The 20,690-nt window shown below is 41.4% G+C and overlaps 1 protein-coding gene across 4 annotated transcripts in view; it reads right to left on the bottom strand.

Annotated features, from left to right (window-relative positions):
• LOC116955497 (tyrosine-protein kinase Yes-like) overlaps window positions 1–20,690 on the bottom strand; it is a 45,270-nt gene that overhangs the window by 12,653 nt on the left and 11,927 nt on the right. For 2 of the 4 annotated variants that reach the window (XM_032976644.2, XM_032976652.2), the window contains exons 2-6: window positions 15,442–15,707; window positions 6,465–6,564; window positions 4,524–4,622; window positions 3,205–3,308; window positions 2,054–2,203 (exon numbers count right to left, since the gene is read on the bottom strand). In XM_032976644.2, coding sequence (XP_032832535.1) covers window positions 2,054–2,203; window positions 3,205–3,308; window positions 4,524–4,622; window positions 6,465–6,564; window positions 15,442–15,691 — 703 coding nt within the window. In that variant the 5' untranslated portion in view covers window positions 15,692–15,707. Of the gene's footprint in view, window positions 1–218; window positions 384–2,053; window positions 2,204–3,204; window positions 3,309–4,523; window positions 4,623–6,464; window positions 6,565–15,441; window positions 15,708–20,690 lie in introns of all 4 variants that reach the window. The other 2 variants (XM_032976629.2, XM_032976637.2) reach the window with 2 other exon arrangements.

Raw genomic sequence — 20,690 nt, 5'->3', positions numbered from 1 at the left:
GTGGTGGTAGTGGGAGGTGGTTACGTAGTAAGAAATGGGACTCAAACAGAAAAAATGAACATGCACGATGTCAGAGACACTGGGGGTAAGCTCTGGTCTTCGGAACAGCACACGGGCAGGGAAACACAGGCGGAAATGGGCGTGGGTAGCAAACGGCTCACAGGCATCCTCTCTATGTGTCTCTCCCACGAGTGAGGGAGGACAAGCGAGACTCCTACCCATCCAGACTTCCCCAAACTGCCCATTGCCCAGGCGCTTGATAAGCTGCAGGGACTCGCGAGGGATCTCCCACATGTCTTTGGTTTTCACCGACAGGTCTGCCAGCTTGGGCATCCCCTTGCGACAAGGCACCACTAACCGGCAGCACAGCCCCGCTGCCCGCTCTGCCCACCCATCGGGTGAGGGGGTAAGGGAAAAGGGCAGACGGGGGTGGGGGGGGGACACAGGGGACAGGAAAGGTATAAAGAATGGTGAAGTAGAAAATGGGACGGACACAAAGAGAAACAAATTTGCAGAGAAAGAGAAACAAACACAAAATATGGGCAACAAAAAAAATGAGTGAGACGAGGGTGGACAGGATACGAAGGGGAGAAGAGACACGGTCGGTAAAGGATGATCCAAGAGAGGGGAGCGCATCACACAAGTACAACATGGTTAATCTGCCTTTGGTCGTTATCACCGCCAATAGCTAGAGGAAGCGAATGCTAGGGTAAGCTCCCTAAACACCATCATTTTTACGTTAAGTGGAGTGAGAGCGACTTACAAATGTTATCGGTATTACAACGCTAAGCTTCCTGGGAACGTTAGGAAGTCACTTGACAGATTATTCCAGTGATGACTTTTTCACAGATTTGTTTTTCTGGCAGTTTCAGCAAATTTCACAGCAACAATTTCCATCTTCCTCCACCCACTTTAAGTACTGGAAACATGACTAATATTGATGGAGCATACAATTTTCCAATATTAATCATAATTTCAAAGAAAACGTGTACTTTTTCAAAAATGTTTTTGAATAAACTAGTTGTTAGAAATTTTAATCAGTTGTGCAAAGTTAAGTAATACATGGCATTTAAAATCAACCATTTCATTCACAAACATATGAAAAGACATCGCACTACACACACTTTTTCAATGCAGTGTATTTTAGCCGATAGGTGATAATTTTAAAATGGGGGTAAATAATTAACGTAGACCTAAATGAGACGATATGTAATTTACATGATCTTGATTAATAGAAAAACAGCACTTCTCCACATAATAATGTAACACTCAGAGGGCCATGAACACAATGATCTGGATCACAGCACTGCATGCCAGGGTTTAACAATTATTATGTTACAAAGCACTTCACTCTACAATCTCTCTTTACCCTACTTAGTTAGGGTGATCAACTGTGGAGTTGGGATTCGGGTCATCTACAGCTGACACATTAATCAATTTGATGTTCAGTGTCCCTGCTATGTCATATGCAGGACCATTCACAACAGTGTTGCATTCACAACATGTGATGATCTGGCAGCTCAAGCCATTTCTTTCATGCTCATTTATACAATGACTACATGTCCAGTGTACCTACCACCAGACATAACAACCCACCCCCCAGGTGATCCAATTGTCACAATTCGAGGGGCGTGATTAGATTAAACAAATGATTTTTTAGTTCTAATTAAACAATTTTCTCCATTTATTTTCATCAGGTATTGCACGGTTTTATTCCTTTTGTTGGTAGAAATGTAACAGCATATTACTGGCATGTTTAAATTAATCATACAAATGACCATTACACATGACGATGATGCAAGGCCTTTTTCCTCAGTGCAATATTTATAATCGATGGATCAAAGCATCATTACAGGCCTTGTACCTACAAATACTTATTATATTTTTCAATAATTGGGTAACATTTAATAAACTCCTTTAACTTAAGTCTGGTTAACAAATAAAAACATGCATTCAATTTTCTCGAAACCCTGTTTATAAAACATTAACGTCACTAATCTCGACGAATGTGGAGCGATGGCCAACAACAGACACGTCTCTCGCACAAACTCACCTGAGTAGTGCTGTACCAGCTTCTGCAGTGTGTCAAACTGCGCCCGAGTGGTGATGTAATACCCACCATTGTCCAGCTTACGGATTTTGTAATGCTTCACGTTATCCCCCTTTACCTCGTCCCAGTCCCGAATGGACAGTGAGTAGGCACCTGGGCACACACACGCAGCACAGCACATGGTGACACAAAAAGGGAAAGGGCACCTTCAAGGAAGACGAAACCCAAAGTAACTATGCAGACACACATTCCAATATAGGGCTCCAGAGCTTGGGTAATTATAGGTTCCGTTTCTGGTTGCTTCCCCCTTTGTTTGTGGTTTCCCACACGTCCAATGCGAAAACTAGGCGCGATACAAATTCTACAGCGTTTTGAGATGTAAAAACCCTCGCATTATTTCATGAATACATGACAATGTAGATGCATGTTCATTCTGTAATTAAGTCATTGCCTTCACTGAATACATCTTAAATAAAGGATAGGGGTCTAACCAAAATGGACTCTCAACTTGCCCTCTGTGCGTTGGGCTCTGTAGACTAACTTGGAACCAATCCCAGCATGCACAATGTGTCGCGTTATCTGCGGTCACATGACTCGCCCACAATACCAAACGACTCATGTGGCTGTGGTCACTAGAGGGCACAATGGCTATAAATGCTCTTTCCTTATGAATGAAGCTTCCAAATTCATGAAGGAGAGCCTAAGCTATACAGCCCAAGTTTGTATATATATATAAAAAAAATTTTGGTTTAAATATTCTTTAAAACACTTTGTTTAAGCCCAGTGACCAATAACTAAAAAAAAAGAACCTCACCCAAACAAACGTTATAGTTTACTTCATTTGGCAAAGTAAAACTCTGAAAATTAAATAGGTTGGGTTGAAATGCAACGTCTTTGCAGGGCATACAGAGTATGTGTGCCTCTCCTGCGGATGAGGCCAATTGATGTTTACTTAAGAATGAGTTATTTGACGTGATCATCTTTCAGGACTCTTCTTTGATGCAGTATGATGCGCACACTCAATGCGAGTGTTCAATTGGAAGCGTATTCATCTGATAACCTGATGCAGACCACACAATTGGATTGTAATTGTGGTAAAAGCTAAAAAAAGGCAAATTATAGAAGGAAATGTAGAGGGTCATGAAAACACGCACCTTTCGTGGTCTCACTTTCACGGATCAAAAATGTGCCCCGAGGATTTCCTGGACAGAGCAGTTGGCGCTCCGCATCTTTGCGGCTAACTTTCCCAAAATACCACCTAGGAGGACACAGAAGCAATCAGCTCACTCTTACTAAGTAGCACATGTGACAGAGGAGGCAATCATCAGACTCCACGTTCAGCTCATAAGCTGCGAGCACATACAGTAGCCAGTATATATGGTGTGTGACAATGCCCTCGATGTGTATGTGCTGCTCCCCTCCTACCTTTGCACTGCATCTTGAGATGCGGTTATAGACAATGTATCAATGCAAATTGTATTGATGCAGACCACGATACCCCGAATGCAAAACAATAATCGCAAGGTGGCCAGGAGAGCAATGGATTCTTTAATCTGTGCAGAGGTTTGAGCATTATGCATCTTGTACTCATGGGTTTACTAGAGGTACATTAGATTTTCTCCTGCATAAAATCCACAGTCTGTATGCATGACTCGACTGAAAGATTGTAGACTCAAAAAGGCTTTCCTGGATAAATTTAGAACATTATTTATATTATGATTTTTGGTGCACATGCAGCAGACATGGCAAGCCTGGGAAACGAAATATCAAGAATTATTTTTCACCAAACTACGACAAATGCATGCACACATATGCAGTAATGCTCTTCATATATGTAGGCGTGCATGTTTGTATGTATGTATGTATGCATGCCCTATTTACACCATTCAAGAGCCTGCTAACAGCAAGTCTATTTTGAAAGGGAGACCTGGGTCACCAAACAATACAGCAAAAGTACAAACCTTTAAACCATCCAATAACAAACACTAAATATATGAATGCTAAACAAAAAGCCTTAAATTAATTATGCATATTTATATAAATACATAAATTTTGACAATAAGCTTCATAAGAAGAGCTGCATTTATAATTTAAAGGTTACAGTTTCACATAAACGTTAAGTGACATTTCAACATTTAGAGGCAATATCATTTAGTGTTCTTAGCTTTACAATCCACTAAAGAGCACCACCAATAATAGCTCAGGAGCATGCAAAAAACACAATCCACTAACACCACACACGCAAGAGGCTTCACCACAGCTGCGGCTGACATAGCACTCATGAGCAAGCTCTGCCAGCTGAAAGTGACACCACGATGTTAACACGCATGTACGATATACAGACATTCGTTCAATGCTACCAGACTGGTTTGTAAATGCGACGCTAACACTAGCGGCCAAGCCACGTGGGTGGGAGGAAGGAATGTATACGAATAAACATGTCTCCTCGACAGCGATAGGCAGTACTACTCACTCTTCTGCTTGCACCGAGTCCGCAGGTGCCACGTAGTTGCTGGGTATGTACCCTTTGTTTCCAGTGGAGAGGGATCTTGCCTCCCACCAGTCACCTTCCCTGTACACCGACATACATCACGTGCAAATGAAACAGCAAACACCAGATTCAAGATGATCACTGCATCGCGCGCTTTGAGATGCCCTTTTGCAGCCGTCTCGAATACTCAACCTTCCGATATTAGGAAGCCATTGGAACTATGCACTTTTAAATCTAAATTGAAAACTCATTTCTCTAGAACTTTGTGTCTAGTTTGTGGTCCTTCCCCGCACCTCTGATTAGCAGTTGGTTATGTACGGTTGCCAGAAAACAGCCCCCACACTCGGGCCATCCGGTGCGCACGTTCAGAATGTCTGCGAGGCTATTTCTGTGCATGTGACCCTATTTTTCCCTACTTATTCCCTGTGCACATCGGGAGTGATTTTTAGGAAACAATTGTTCGTTTAAAACTGCCGTTGTGCAAAGTTTACATAGGTTTGGTTAGACTAGGCATGGTTTAAAACTAACACTAAATATTTTTATGTGCAGCTTTAAAAGACAACCGGGTTAAGGGTTAGGCATGTAAAAACTTGCCCACCATAACAAATTTAATGGATTATCACAATTAAGGGTTGCAATTCAATGCAAGAATAGTGTATATTTTTGCCCCATTTCATCCATCTCGTTTTTAATATTTATATTTTCTTCTAATTAATTTGTAGGGTTTTGTTTTCTCAATGTAAAGTGCTCATATAACTTGCATACAATCCTTCATAAATTGCAGATAACCGATTTCACACACCATGTATCATGAGAATAAGAATTAATATTAATTGATGAGACATGCCTCTAAAGGTGAGGGTGTGCTAGGCACATTCCCCAGCAGTTGTGAAAACTAAAACATTATATTTTACGTGTGAACATATGTGAAATCATTCATTCACACTCCCACCAAGTCTTAAAGACGTCCAACACACATGCCATGAATCAATAGCAGCCAAGCTCATCACCAAGAACTATAAATACAGAAGCTTATCTCAAAGGGAAACCAAAACAGACCACAGCCACTTCAATGTTGAGAAACAATGTGCAGAATGTAACTACTGTGCTGTTCAGTGTATGTATTTTGATACACTTTTTTTTAAATAAGGAAAGATTTTAAAATATTTAAGCACTATTTTTCAAAACACTTTTTAAAATAGGTTTGCAGAAGAGATAAATGTAGAGCCAGCCTTGGTACTACATCTATACCAGCTTATGAGAATAACTATCCCTAGGGACATGAAGTGTTCCATAATAAGTACAGAAATTATGACACTGCTTAGGACTGTTGGGTTTACCAGCATTACCAAGTACCACGGGGGTTCATGAGCAGTGCAGTTTTTTGAGAGACATCCATTGCACTGTGGACGGTGACACTGTATTGTACAGCATAACCTATTTTGATTTTATTTTGACCAAGTTAGACCACTCTGTGGTGTTAAAAAACCAAGCCCCTCAATAACATTTCCTTTGTTTAATAGAAAACATTCCAAATGACCGTGTTGGTGCGCCAACCGAGACATTGTTCAAAATCGGGGACGGCAATAAACAACAACACTTGGGAACATTGCATCGTACGAGTGACCTGAGGCCTCTGTAGGCTTCGCCCGCCACACTTTTCATTGGGAACAATACTGCATATTTGGCACGAGGCGGCACGACCACTCAATGCTATTTATTAGCACAGTGAAAATATTTGGCCGTGGTCTTTTTGGTTCAAATCAAATGTCACTCGTCAAACTTAGCGAATCATCTGTACCATAACACATCCCCTGGTTGTGGAGTTATGTACTCATGTATGTTCTGCAGATGACTGGCAAAACGACGGAGAACAAAATTAGATATTTGGTGTATAAGGACGCCAGGGTTGGCCTTACTCACGTGTTGTTAATGATCTGGAATTTTTCGCCTTTTCTGAAGCTCAAGTCGTCCTGTGTTCGAGCGTCGTAGTCATAGAGCGCGACAAACAGCGTTACTCCTCCTTGGCAGAAACAGACCACAAAAATCTCATTCAACTGTGTGACTTGCATGAGCCCCAGAGCACAAATTATGGTAAAATGCAATTGAACAAAGGGTAACAATTTTAGTTGGTTAATTAAAAGCAACTGGCTAACCTTCGTTAAAAAAATATATATACACAATTTATGGATTTGTACAGTGGTCCAATCATTCATTTTTCCAATTCAGCTGACAGTCACGTGCAATGTGAAGCCCTCGTGTCATTGTGAGGTTTCACTCATACTTACGCCTTTCCGAGTTTAAAGGTCCAACATAAAATGGAAACCTTAACATCACGTGAATGCGTCTTTAGAGCTACATTAAAGGAAGACTCAACCTAAAAAAAAGTAAACTCTTACTACGCTCAATTTGGGTTAACACGTAAGCTTTAGCGACCAATATCCATACAGGTTTTTTGGGTTAGATCGTGTAAGTAGAAACATGTCTTGCTCTTCATGCAAGAAGAGTGCACAAGTGCTGTCATCACATCTACGCCTCTATTTAAGGAAAGAAACAGGTGGACTTCTCCACAAATCTGCTTGTCGCCTGATGAAGCTAGTTGTAATTACTGGCGAAACGTCGTACTCAGATTGTAAATGTTGTGGCTTGGCTCTCCAACACACCGATGTGCTGTACTAGTAACGAATTGGAATGTTCTTTTTACGTGATAAACCTTACTAATTGGTTGTGTCGGGTGGTGGCGGGTTTAACGACACATTTATATATGTACGCGATCTAACCCAAAAAAAATTGTATTATGTATGCTCAATTTGTAGCTACGTACATAACCCGGAGATCTTAAAAATTAGTAAGAAAAAGTTTCAAGTCACTTTCAGGCACATTACCATCTCAGTAGTATAATGACATGCGACTACAATAACAGTTTCATAAATCATTGCTGTGATGTTATGACAGCCTCTTACAGACTTTAAAGTATGTTTTCTCTAAAAATGCTAAGACTTGTCATAACACCACTTCCACAAGGGCATTAAGATAAAGCATCGGAAAATTTGGAGAGAACTTAAGGGGTGGTCAGGACCACTCATTAGCAATTTGTAAAAATAATGAAGACCACTTATAATTAATAACATTAATATGAATAACACTCATGTTGATAACATGAATACTTTAATTAAAAACAAATACATTTACCTCAGTAACACTGGCTAAAACGCACAAAGTAATGCTGTCATAGTTGCCAAGTTGCATGGGTGACTTCATAAAGCCCATGTTGCATGGGGTTGTCTCCTGTCAAGCGATTGGCTGGTGCAGTGGGACTGATGATGTAATTCTGAGTGAATGCTGCCATGCAGCTTTGAGATCTCACTGGGGCAGCCATTTTTCATTAGAATTTATTTTCACTTTCTCTTACAGCATTGGCATTTTATGAGCACACTAAAAACCAGTGCAATCCATAAGCGCAGTGCAGCTCACAACCATATAATTCTGAACCGCAAGATTGTTATCCCCTTGTTGTTCGCGTAAAAACTTTGTTGTGGAAAATCTTCAGAGTGGTTTACTTCGCCAATGAGCACGGGGATGTGCTCATCTTATGTTTATAGCTCTGCAGCCAGCAGAAGACATTACACATCCATATACGGTGCGGTTGACTTGTGCACCCGACAACCAATGTTGACTACCAACATAGTGGTACAGTATTCTCTTATTATTTCATGAGGGATACGTTCTGGAGATGCTCGTGAATAGCAAGCTCCACGGATGATATTGGACTATGAAAATGAATTACCTTAAATACATAAATAAGGTATTTACCCTCTCCGAGATGTCTGCAAGTTCCAGGGTGGGTCACGTTCACCGCTGAATCTCGGAACGCGCAAGTGGTTAGCATTAATTTTATTTAGAGAGGGATAGCACCATTGTTTTTAAAGACATTGTACTCAGTGCAGAGAACTGTAGCGACACGACCGCACTCTATGATAGCTGGCACCCAACTGTGCCACATGCCTTCCCACATAGCCTTGTGGGAGCCTCGGTACCGATAAAGCTATTTCATTTCTTCTTGGGAAAGGGTTAAATACATCAAAATTATCTCATCACTTTATCTCACTTCTTTTCTCTCTCAATGCAGTCCATGTAGAGTTCCAGGTGCGATTCACGGACAGCAAGTTTGTGAATGAGGGAATACTGTACTTATGCCGAGTCAACATTCCAGACTTAACTTATAACCTTCTAATTGTGAGCTTGGTGCTCTAAGCACTCTGCTGCATTGCCATATTACATTAAAATGGATATGTATTCAATTCAGATGGATATTTACTGAAAGCCATTGAATTACTGCAAAGTGAATTATTTCCTACAAGGTGAAACATGATATCAGGTGCTGTTTGGTGTAAATTCTACAATAGGTCAACTAGGATAAATACGTGTGTTATTATGACTACAGTACAGCAAACGATTTTGCATTGTTTCTGTTCACACCTAGTCAATAAGACTTAAGACTGCCAATTTTCACAAAGGGAGAACCGTGCGCGAGGGAACATGGAAAGGCGTGCATGGTAGCAGCCCCCCACAACTTATCGTACACATACCCTAAGGCTGCTTGACATGGGCAACCCTAAGGCTGCTAGACATAGGCCCCCCTTGGGTTAAATGTTTATTGATGTTGTTTATTGATGTTTATTTTCTGCTTCGTGAATAAACAAGGATCCTCAGGGCCCACTCATGTATTTAGCATCTCCCCAGTGGAACCTTCCAGCAGAGCATCCTCCACTTTTGTTCCATTCCCCATGGCTCCTCCCGCAAAAATCAACAGTGTGCTGGGCACACACTATGGTGAAAAACACGACTACCCAATTCTGATCCAACTGTGGACATTATTGGTTATAATAAATATGCTAAGCGTCTGCGATCCACACGCAGGGGGTGTTGTTTATTCAAACAAGGAACTGTAAGAGTAACAATACAGACAAATCCTCGACTTACGAACGGGTAACATTCCTGAGGCGTGCTAGTAAGTAAATCATTTCGGATCTCTGAAGTCAAGCATTAATTGCACATGGTTAGTGTTAGAAAATGTGCTGTGGTTCAACAATAAAGGGAAGCATTGTTAAACTCATAAATAATAAATATACCTTTGCATGTAATAATGTAATACATACTGTATAGTAAATAAAACATTAAATAGAGTAACATGAAAATAAAATGTTTTATTTCCACCTACCTCAAGTTCTAATGCTGGCTTACTTGTCGAAAGGGCCATTTCGTCAAACGCTATGCTGAGACTCATTACATCGAGCGGGGGATCGCTTCGCCAAACTAATTATTTCCGTGGTTCGCGAGTACAACCAAACGTTCGCAAGTCGGATGGTTAAAAATAAAATCTTATGGCGGTTCGTTCGCAAGTGCAGATGTTAAGTCGGACGTTCGTATCTCAGGGACTACTACTTGTGCTCGCAAACAGTAATATCTGGGCAACAAAAGTCATGATAGTGATCAGGATATGTCTTCCCATAATGCCTTACATGTCACGTTGACATCACCAAACTGCTTGCGAAATTTAATGCATAAAGCCTTATTTTAAACCACCAAGACCCAAAACTGTGGCCATATTCTTTTAGACAGCAGCATAATTAGACAACTATAGCAGTTTCATTATTTTTAGGATTCAGTACAGTGCAGTCAATGCCTGCACTGTCCTGTGCTTTGTGTGATAGGCCCTCCCTGCTCACTGTGAAGAACCTTTGCCGTCTTGAAATCACTACCTCGTGTATTATTACTGCTATTATTTGTTGCCAGCTTGCACACAATCTTCTGATTGATGAATATTTTTGTCATTATTTACACAAGGGGGTGTAAAATGGTTTAGGAACGCCAAGCACACAGAGGGAGGACTACTCAGCTGTGGGATGAACAGAGGATGTGCTGAGGAGCGTGGGGGAGTTTATGCTGCGGGCTTCGATCGTGCAGACATGACCGTCACACACGCACACGTATGCACGTAGGCGGACACATGCTGCCTGACTCCCACTGCTTATAAAGATGATGAGGCAATAGCGTAATGTTAAGAATAACGAAGATTAAAACAGTGTCAACAGACTCTGCATGATTGCAGCGTTATTAGGAGACGTAAAGTTATATTAAAATGCTCAGTGCTGTGCCAGGGAGAGATACCAAGGCAGTGTTAGCACTTTCAGTGGTCACTAAGAATATCTGAAAATCCAAGAGTCAAGATAACTACTCAGAAGTTAACGGTTCAATCTCAAGGCCTCGAGCTCAAAGACAAAGGTGTCCTTGGATTTATAAAACAGATTCAACAATTCATTCCACTATCAATGATTCAACTGTCATGATTATGTGTCACACTTCAATAATTGTCAAATTGTATGTACGTAAAACATCTTTCGCACTGTATGTAGCCACCCGTGTACCAAGATGTACCATCTTATAGATGTTACCACCTTTTTGTACTGCCTGTAGAATTTGTAATGTTTTTCGTTTGTTGCCTCATTCAACGAGCCTACATGTAAGATTTGTATATAATTTTCCTAAATCATAATCGATTATTTCACCTATGATTTAACTAGTGTATCTTGAGCATAAGCATACATTTCAACTGATGGATCATTAAAAGCCAAACTCCTTGTGAGTTTGCAAAATACTCACGAGAGGCAGACTAAGACACCCTTAGAATGCACAGGGACATCACTGATGTTTGGTCTCAGAGGCCCTGAAGACAATTTTATAATTCAATTTGATTTGCCACAAACAACACACCAAGCAGATTCTGCCAGTGAACTGACTTTCCAGACTGTCCTTGCCTGTCTGTCCTCTGGACTGATGACATGACCTTGGAGGTACTCATACCTGGCACTGTTGAGAAATGATCCAGCTGATGAATTAATTCTTTCAGACTTAATTTACCAAGTAGTGCATGCATTTGTCAATTTAAGAGCAAAAACCTGGCCTAGGATTTTTTTAAAAATCAAACCTATCCCTCACCCCAACCCACCACCTTGGCAAAAGAAGCCAGACTGATACACTAAGGTGCCTTTACATTAACAGTGCACGTTTTTTTTTCACGCCAGATTTAACACTGCCTTCCACAATAAGCTTGTCCGGAACACTGTTCACCAATGCCAGTCTCTGAGACGGTCTCCCAGACCTACAGGAGGAGCCACCCGGCTCTCAAAGTGCACGTGGTATCCCAGGATAACAACCATGGTCATGCACATGTATACAACTACAGCGTAATGGAGTTTATCACAATGTTTCCACGATTCTACTTCGCATTAAATAACTGCCACACCCACACAATGCTTGATTATAATCAAATTCATTCAATTGCCACTAGTAAATATTCAGCTTTTTTTGTAAATTGGGTGTAATGTGAAACGAAGCTTTTAAATTAACCGATGGGATGATGCACTTTCAATATTTCAAACTAATGTACCAACTTTACATCGAACCAAATGGCAAAGTAACCGATTTAATAAAACTAAATCACGGTGGTGAAAAAGATGTTGAAGATTCGACAGACAAAATGTCAGGAAACACCTGCATGCTCAACAGGAAAGTTATTGTCGGAGCAACTTCCTTGCTTAACCATCAACACTGTCCGAAGACAAGGCTGGGGAAACACTCGCTAACGCACACACCCACACACAGGGCTCCCACAAACTCCAGCGTGTTTAGACATCCACCCTCCTTTGAGGTGGTCGGATGACTCAGGGGCTAATACCGTGTCAGAGCACTGAGCAGGCAGGCACCCGAGTTCAGAATCAGCATGTCCGCCACCCATTATTATTATTATCCTTCAACCCGTGCGAAAGCTTTTCATGGGAGGGGGGGGGATGCCCACTGCGACACGGATACTGTGCAACAGAAATTCTGAATGTGCGCAAGGTCAGCACTGCGTTGTAGTGACAAAAACATGAATACACAACACAACACCAATGCCTTACAATGTGTTGGATTAGAGACGTCAACGTGTATTGTAAGCTTAGTAAGCTGGTCGGAAGGCGCAAAGGCTGGGGAACGGGCCACAGGGAATTTTGACTAGGGTCAGCCATAAAAAAAAGGTTGCAAAACTTGCTGCTTTAATGGGTAGTTTGGCCAAGATATCCACCGTGGCATGGGCTTACAGCTATCTGGGGCGAACAATTCCTGATTCGTTTGGCATCCACACCAATGCATGAATCTATACAAACACCAGTCAGGTATTAAAGAGGTCAACTATCTTCTTCTTTATTCTTAGTTTTTTCGGTAAAGTCACGTTGAAGAGAAACAACAAAATAACAAAATATATATAAAACAATAAAAAATTCTCACGACGTTTCGACCATAACTCAAACGGTCATCATCAGGTGTGTCGGTTTGCATAAATTTATTTTGAAAACGTCATATTTATTTATTTATATAAAAATAACGTTTGCGTCACGCGCAACGATTGGCTGTTTGCCAGGACTAGTCCATCTTTTTTTTTTTTTTAAAAGAGGAGGGGGGAGACGAAATTTGTTTTTATGTATGCTGTCTGAAAGGCACTGTAAGCGTGAACAATCAATCAAGAACTGAAATGATTTATCAAATCTTTCCAATGATTGCTAAGATAGAATCCATCTTCTCGGTTGAAATTGTCTCTGTGTTTGTATATGTGGATAGCCTCATGAACGAATCTCTCATGGAAGCCAGATGGCTTACAAAGAACCTCCGTCTTGGAAAAGTCAATGGCATGTGAGCCTACTGAATTAGAACAATGATCTGCTACGGCCGAGGTGTTGGTCCTACCGTGTTTAAGGTCTGCTTTATGTTCACGAATGCGGTCCGAGATATGGCGTTTGGTTTCTCCAATGTAACTACTACCACAGAGGCAACTTAGTTTGTAGACACCAGGGTATTGTATGTCCGGAATCACATCTTTTACAGACGGAACCAGATCACGGATTTTATGTAATGTGTTGAAACGGACCTGGATCTTGTGTTTATTCAAGATTTTGGAGATCTTTTTTGTGATCCCAGCAATGTAGGGTAAAGTGATGGTTTTGAAAGGCTCCTCAAGAGGGTTCTTCTTCATGGTTTGAGTGATAGCTTTGCGGATTGTATAGTCGGAGTAACCATTAGCCCTAAGAGCCTGGTGTACGTGCTTGAGTTCACTGCTTATGTGTTCCTGGTCGGATATGCATTGGGCTCTATGATACAGAGTCTTGATGAGAGAATTCTTCTGTGATGGATGGTGGTGGGAATCCGGTTTCAGATAAGCATCCGTATGGGTAGCTTTCCTGTAGACAGAGTGGCTCATTGAACCATCAGGTCTCTTTTAATTAGGACATTGGTTCCGTCTGTAAAAGATGTGATTCCGGACATACAATACCCTGGTGTCTACAAACTAAGTTGCCTCTGTGGTAGTAGTTACATTGGAGAAACCAAACGCCATATCTCGGACCGCATTCGTGAACATAAAGCAGACCTTAAACACGGTAGGACCAACACCTCGGCCGTAGCAGATCATTGTTCTAATTCAGTAGGCTCACATGCCATTGACTTTTCCAAGACGGAGGTTCTTTGTAAGCCATCTGGCTTCCATGAGAGATTCGTTCATGAGGCTATCCACATATACAAACACAGAGACAATTTCAACCGAGAAGATGGATTCTATCTTAGCAATCATTGGAAAGATTTGATAAATCATTTCAGTTCTTGATTGATTGTTCATGCTTACAGTGCCTTTCAGACAGCATACATAAAAACAAATTTCGTCTCCCCCCTCCTCTTTTAAAAAAAAAAAAAATAGATGGACTAGTCCTGGCAAACAGCCAATCGTTGCGCGTGACGCAAACGTTATTTTTATATAAATAAATAAATATGCCGTTTTCAAAATAAATTTATGCAAACCGACACACCTGATGATGACCGTTTGAGTTATGGTCGAAACGTCGTGAGAATTTTTTATTGTTTTATATATATTTTGTTATTTTGTTGTTTCTCTTCAACGTGACTTTACCGAAAAAACTAAGAATATGAATTACTGCAGTCACGAAAGCTTTAAATCAAAATTTTTTATCTTCTTCTTTGTTCACAAAAGCAGCACAAACACCTTTACAGCCGAGGAAACGAGAGGAGAAATTGGAAAAGGACATTCATATTTAACGTCGCAATCCAAATTGTCCTTCGGTACGGTCCTCGCCATAAGCCTTTTGCTTATTATTGACAAATCATTCCTGGCACCCCAGGAATGAAATTCCTCAAGGGGTGCCACGTTCGCGAGATGTTATCTTCCTCGCCTGGTATGCCGAAGGTCGGGGGGGGGGGGGTTTCGATCCCGACCCTGACACCTGTATTTTCGGAGTTTGCATGTTCTCCCTGTGGTCATGTGGAATCTTTTTTCGGGTCGTCCGGTTTTTCCCTTCATATTTAGAAACATGTGTTTACATTATTTGGTCGCAATTAATTTGCACACAAGCCACTTCGTTGAGCTATCATTTGTGGTCAGGTCACTTCTGAACAAGCTAATAGCTCATTGGGCTTTAATCTGGTAAAATATATATTTTTTAGTTTTATTGGTATATATTATAAAGCGATTTGCTTACCTTTACTATACTTTTCACTCCTATTGTGTATTTGTATTGTTTATTACTGTAACGTTCTGACCTGCCTCTACTGGGCATCTGCATAAAAGCTTTAACGCTTATCGGATTCCTCCAGTGCAACTAAATATTCAGAAGGAAAATAATATTCTGATATTCCTGCTGAAATTCCCAGCACATGGAGCGAAACAACAAACGCATATGCCAAACGCCAAGCGATACAACCCTGAAACACACCGAAGAGCTTTAGAGCAAATCCGCAAAAACCTACACAGTGCATGACACTACTAGCCCGATTGCGAACGTGCGCAGTGACCAACCTGTAAGATGTGTGCGCTGTGGAGAAGACACACTCATGGAGCTGGCTCCACCAAATGGTGAGAGCATGGACCCCGCAAAGTTGAAGTCAGGAATGGCGTTGGTGATGCGCATCGGTTGCTGAGCAGATTGCGTCCTGGGCTCGGATTCGTAGCGGTTGGTTGGGGTCGAGTGCCCCAAGTTGCCGACATTTTCATCCACCTGGTGCTTCCTCAGTGGAGACTGCTTTTGCTTGCTCTTCATACAACCCATGGTTTTACCTTTGGGCCTGTGCAAGAGAGGAGCAGAAAAAAGCGACACAAACCGGTGATGTACAGCTTGTCACATGAATATGTCCACACATGCAGCCCTTTTGTCGATATACTGTGGAATAAGGGCCTCCCCATGTGCTTGTGTGCCTTATGCAGATTAATCGATTGTACTTCGCCATGCTGGTTAGTGCGGGGTTGGTGAAGGTGAGGAGCACAGGTTGCACGTGCAATGATGAATTTGGCTTCACTGTTCACTACGTAGTGCCGCAGCACGACGACAACCTGTATGTGTTTGGTGGTCACCCATCCAAACACCGTGCATGCTCAACCGCCCTTATCCTCCGATGTCTAATGATATCGGACGCATTTCTGAATGATTTGGTTATAGACGCTTAGAAACACAATTGGTGTGAAAGATGCGGATGAATACACAGCTGCAAGCGACCCCATTAAGACATCTTGGAAATGTCACAACACATAACATTAGAGCTTCTCGCAAAAGGGCGCCCAAGGGAAAAGTGCCGCTAATTTTCTAAACGTGTGAATAATTACGGCTCCTGGTCCTGCACACGTCTTGGCAGCATATTACAAAATGCTACCAGAATCCTGGTCGTCTCAGTTAAAGAGTAGCTGTGTAACTGGTGATGATGAGCATAATAGTTCTGGGGCCTGTGCAAAAATTTGGCGCATGCCACTTGATTGCAGGCTTTACACAAGCGGTGACGTGTATTTCACATTTAAGTGTATGCCAAGTACCACTCTTTTGATTAAACAACATTGCAACCAAGGTATCTCTGTAGGTAATATTATGCCCAAGGCAAAGATATTTACAATGTCACTTTCTTGGATTTCGTAAAAAAATTACGACATTTAATGATGCCATCACCAATGTAACACAATCATAGAATTGCCCCTTAAGAAACTGAGCTGCAAATGTGCGGTGTGCTATTCATGGAAACTTCTTACGAATTCGGATAAACTTGTCATATATTCCATTTAAGTGCGCACTAATATAAATATGCAAACACTGCATTGCGGGTGATTTAATACTCTTACTATTGCAGTTCCAGGATAACATTTAAGTGATGCACACTTAATTTGAGGCGAGTGAACTTCAGATCCCATTACATGTTTATTTCTAAGCAGCCAGTGCTTTAACACGTGCACGCATGTTTCTGCTATGTATATGCATACCCATGTAAATGGATGTACACTGTAAATGTACAGCCTTTTTGCTAATCCACTGCTGAAATGAGGGCCTCCTGACCCCATGTGAGTAGTGGGGGTTATATGAACATACTTAACCACACTGGTCAAAAATCAGAACATCACAACAATGGATTTAACTGCACTGCCCTTTGCTGCCCACCACACAGCCCCACTGCCCAGGTCAGGTTATGCAAAGTGGTTACCCATTCCAGCATTATCCAGACTCAAACCTGCAAAACTTCCAAGATCTAAAGAGATTTGGCGCATTCCAGGTGATTTGGTCATAGGCACAAATGGCCACGTGTGGAGATTTATGTCCATACACAATCAGATGAGAGGCGACAAAGTTGTCATTAGTTCCAAGACTGTAAAGATACTTGAGCTTTTTTTTTCATTGGAAATGATTGATTCTTACATATATCATTCAATCCATGTATAAAGTAAAAATGACAGTACAAACAACACGTAAGAGAATGGATTTTTTCTGAATCAAGTCATAACCCTGATGTGACAATTCATCGAGTTGTGGGTGGAAGGAGGGCGGCATGATTATTTTGCCTTCCTTTGGTACAGACAGCTGGGAAGTGCACGAGAGCCTCGGACATCATTTACAAACAGGCTGTCGCACGTCAGCGGCACAGTCCAAACCTGCCAAATAGGAGCATTGCTCGCAATTACCAAGATTAACAAAAATAGTGTTTCCTTCCTTGTTTGCTTATAAAAAGGGCACTGTGTGCATTCTACATGCCAATGTTTGGAGACAGATTATTGAGTCTCCCAGTTAAAAGGGCAGCGCATGGCAGCAACAGGTTTATCGTGATTACACGCACGCTCCTGTTTCAGATATAAAAACCCCGTTACCAAGGAGGGAGCTTCTTCTATGTACACAATGCTTGGACCTAAGGCAAGATCCCAAGAGTTCTGAATTGTGCTCGTTTCGTATGCCTTCAAACAGATTCTTGCAGTCACGAAAACTTCAAGTCAAGATTCTTAAAAGGTGAAACTTTGATTACTTGTTTTTTCTTTTAACCAATCTCACGAAACAATTTTCATGCACACCACACAGAACCCTAATTTCTGTAAGCATTATTCCATACGGTAAGTACCATGATTTGCATTACTGAAACGATGTGAAGAGATTTGGCGCATTCCAGGTGATTTGGTCATAGGCACAAATGGCCACGTGTGGAGATTTATGTCTATACACAATCAGATGAGAGGAGACAAAGTTGTCATTCGTTCCAAGACTGTACAGATGATGCTTGAGCTTTTTTTTTCATTGGAAATGATTGATTCTTACATATATCGTTCAATCCATGTATATATTAAGCATAAGGATCAATTCACATGATGAATCATTAAACACCTGACTGCCAAGCTGCTTTCTCGGAAAAGTCGCATGTATGACCTTGGTACCATCAATTGAGCTGAATGTCTTATACAATGGGGAGTGCGTGAGCTTATTGTAATTGTGCCAAACCACATTTCAAAAATGGGGCTGCAGCCAACAAAGAGGTGAATGTAGGGGTGGCAGCTGTGCGAGTGTAATAAAGCCATGGGCCGACAGCTACTACATGAATGAGTGGCAGTGTCCTCGGCTACATCAAAATATAAGAAAAACTTAACGTGAAATGGGGGGGGCCTTGTGTCACTGCCTAAAATTGGAACAGCATTAGTCCGTCAATCTTGCAGTGAAACATCTGTTAGGTCTCCATATTGTTTGCTTCTGTGCCATTTAAAATCAAGCGCTATTCATAATCTGCACCTCCGATAAGCACGGTAGGCTATGTACGGTGCGAAAGAAGTTCAACATACATACAGTACAACTACACACGAACAATCATTCCAGTTAGGAAACCTTTAGTTGCCAACATTACAGGTTCAGGTGGTGTGGCCACTCAAAACAAGTGGTGCTCATACCTATTGGCAGACAGGAGCTAGGGGGTGAGGAGAGAGATTTCACACACACACCACCCGAACACAAAGATCGGTCTCTTGTCAAGACCTCACACGAAGTGGCGCTAATTTCAATGCCCTCGGAAAGCCAGGCGAACTTGACCCAGACCGAGATTTGAACCCCTGACCTTTCCACAACGCCACCTGGATAGAAGCATTTCAGCTCATACCCGGGAAGCGGATGCCTCCATGTGGGCAATGATGAAAAATGCTGAAATGTTCTGTTCTAAAAGCAGTGAGTGGGGTTACTATTAATATTTTGTTTAGAGTATGCACTATATTGATTTGTGCAAAGGCAAACATTCATCCTCATGCACGTCATTCATTTAGAAACAAAATATTCGTCTTGTCTTCTTAAAATTGTGTACTGCACATGACGATTGTTTAATAAGTGTGGAGATGTTTGTGTGTATGTCTATTATAAGTACGTTTTCATTTCCATTAACTGTTAAAAAGTGTCACAAAAACCACAGCTCACCAGAGTGTTGACAATTTCAAATTATAACTCACAATATCACAATGTTGAAGAAAACAAAAAAAATGGCTTGCAAAACTTTTGCAATATCCTTGTGGTAATGGCGCTATTAAGGAACAAACAACCATTAATCAAGAGATATAACCATCTATACAAAGCATATCATGCATGGCCAGAGGAAATCTGAGGCAAGATTTGGGTGATAAGGTAAGTGAGCACAGGTAGTGATGACAGACATAAATAAATTAGAAGGAAACAATTCTCAAAAATAAAGATTATTGGTTAGGCTAGTCATGTGCTATTAACCATTTAACTAAAAACACAATGTCAAATACACTTCACTAATGCTGTTCAAGCCAAAAGATTACTTATTTTGCAGTAGTCACACCTTTACAAAAAAAAGGCCACTTGTTGAATGCCCTCTGATCAAAACGCCTTAAAAATGCTCCAAGTGCCTCACCCCCCCCCCTCCTCCATTAGGCAGCATTGATGAAGGCAGGGCCCTTGTCTTCAAGATCGTTACAGTGTCTTTTCTGGGCTTTGTTCCCCGCAATGCTAAGTGGGTCAGCTTCGCTGCACCGAGCTGCACTAGTTACCCATTGCTTACCGTAGCTTGACGCCGTTCAGCTGCAATTCCCCGGTCATGGGCAACAAAAACACACATGTAACGTAAAAATTGCAATACACTGATCGTAAATATCGACTGCCCGCAAAACACCAGGTCACCATGTTGATGTTAAGCACTGGTACAATGAGGCTGGGTTCACTAAACTAGCAGCTACAAAATCCAGTATGTTTTATGCAGCGGGTGAGGTTTGAAATGTGAAAAGACAACGATTGTACAATTGTTTGTTTTCCTTTCCATAAAATGTATTCCTCCAAATATGTTCATGCTATCATATCATGAGACACATTCAACTTCATTTGAAAATAATTCAGGTAGCACTGCCCCACCATCTTTCGGGTAAGTCTACTGAATATAATGATTACACTACTATTGCTCTTGTGGATAGCCTATCATGTGGCTATGCACAACCTGGGCAACATGACAACGATTTACCAATTTAAATGTATTCTTATTTCCACAATTGAAGCTCCGCCATGTGCACATTTATCGAGTCTTGTAACCATGTATTTGTTTCATAACCAACACGCAATAAAGTAAAAATGACAGTACAAACAACACGAAAGAGAATGGATTTTTTCTGAATCAAGTCATAACCCTGATGTGTGACAATTCATCGAGTTGTGGGTGGAAGGAGGGCGGCATGATTATTTTGCCTTCCTTTGGTACAGACAGCTGGGAAGTGCACGAGAGCCTCGGACATCATTTACAAACAGGCTGTCGCACGTCAGCGGC

This window comes from Petromyzon marinus, chromosome 3, assembly GCF_048934315.1.
Source record: "Petromyzon marinus isolate PM22_M1 ecotype Great Lakes invasive population chromosome 3, UKy_Petmar_22M1.pri1.0, whole genome shotgun sequence".
NCBI classification, from domain to species: domain Eukaryota; kingdom Metazoa; phylum Chordata; class Hyperoartia; order Petromyzontiformes; family Petromyzontidae; genus Petromyzon; species Petromyzon marinus.
Note: the sequence above shows the minus strand (reverse complement) of the source record. Positions and strands in the feature narration are given on the sequence as shown.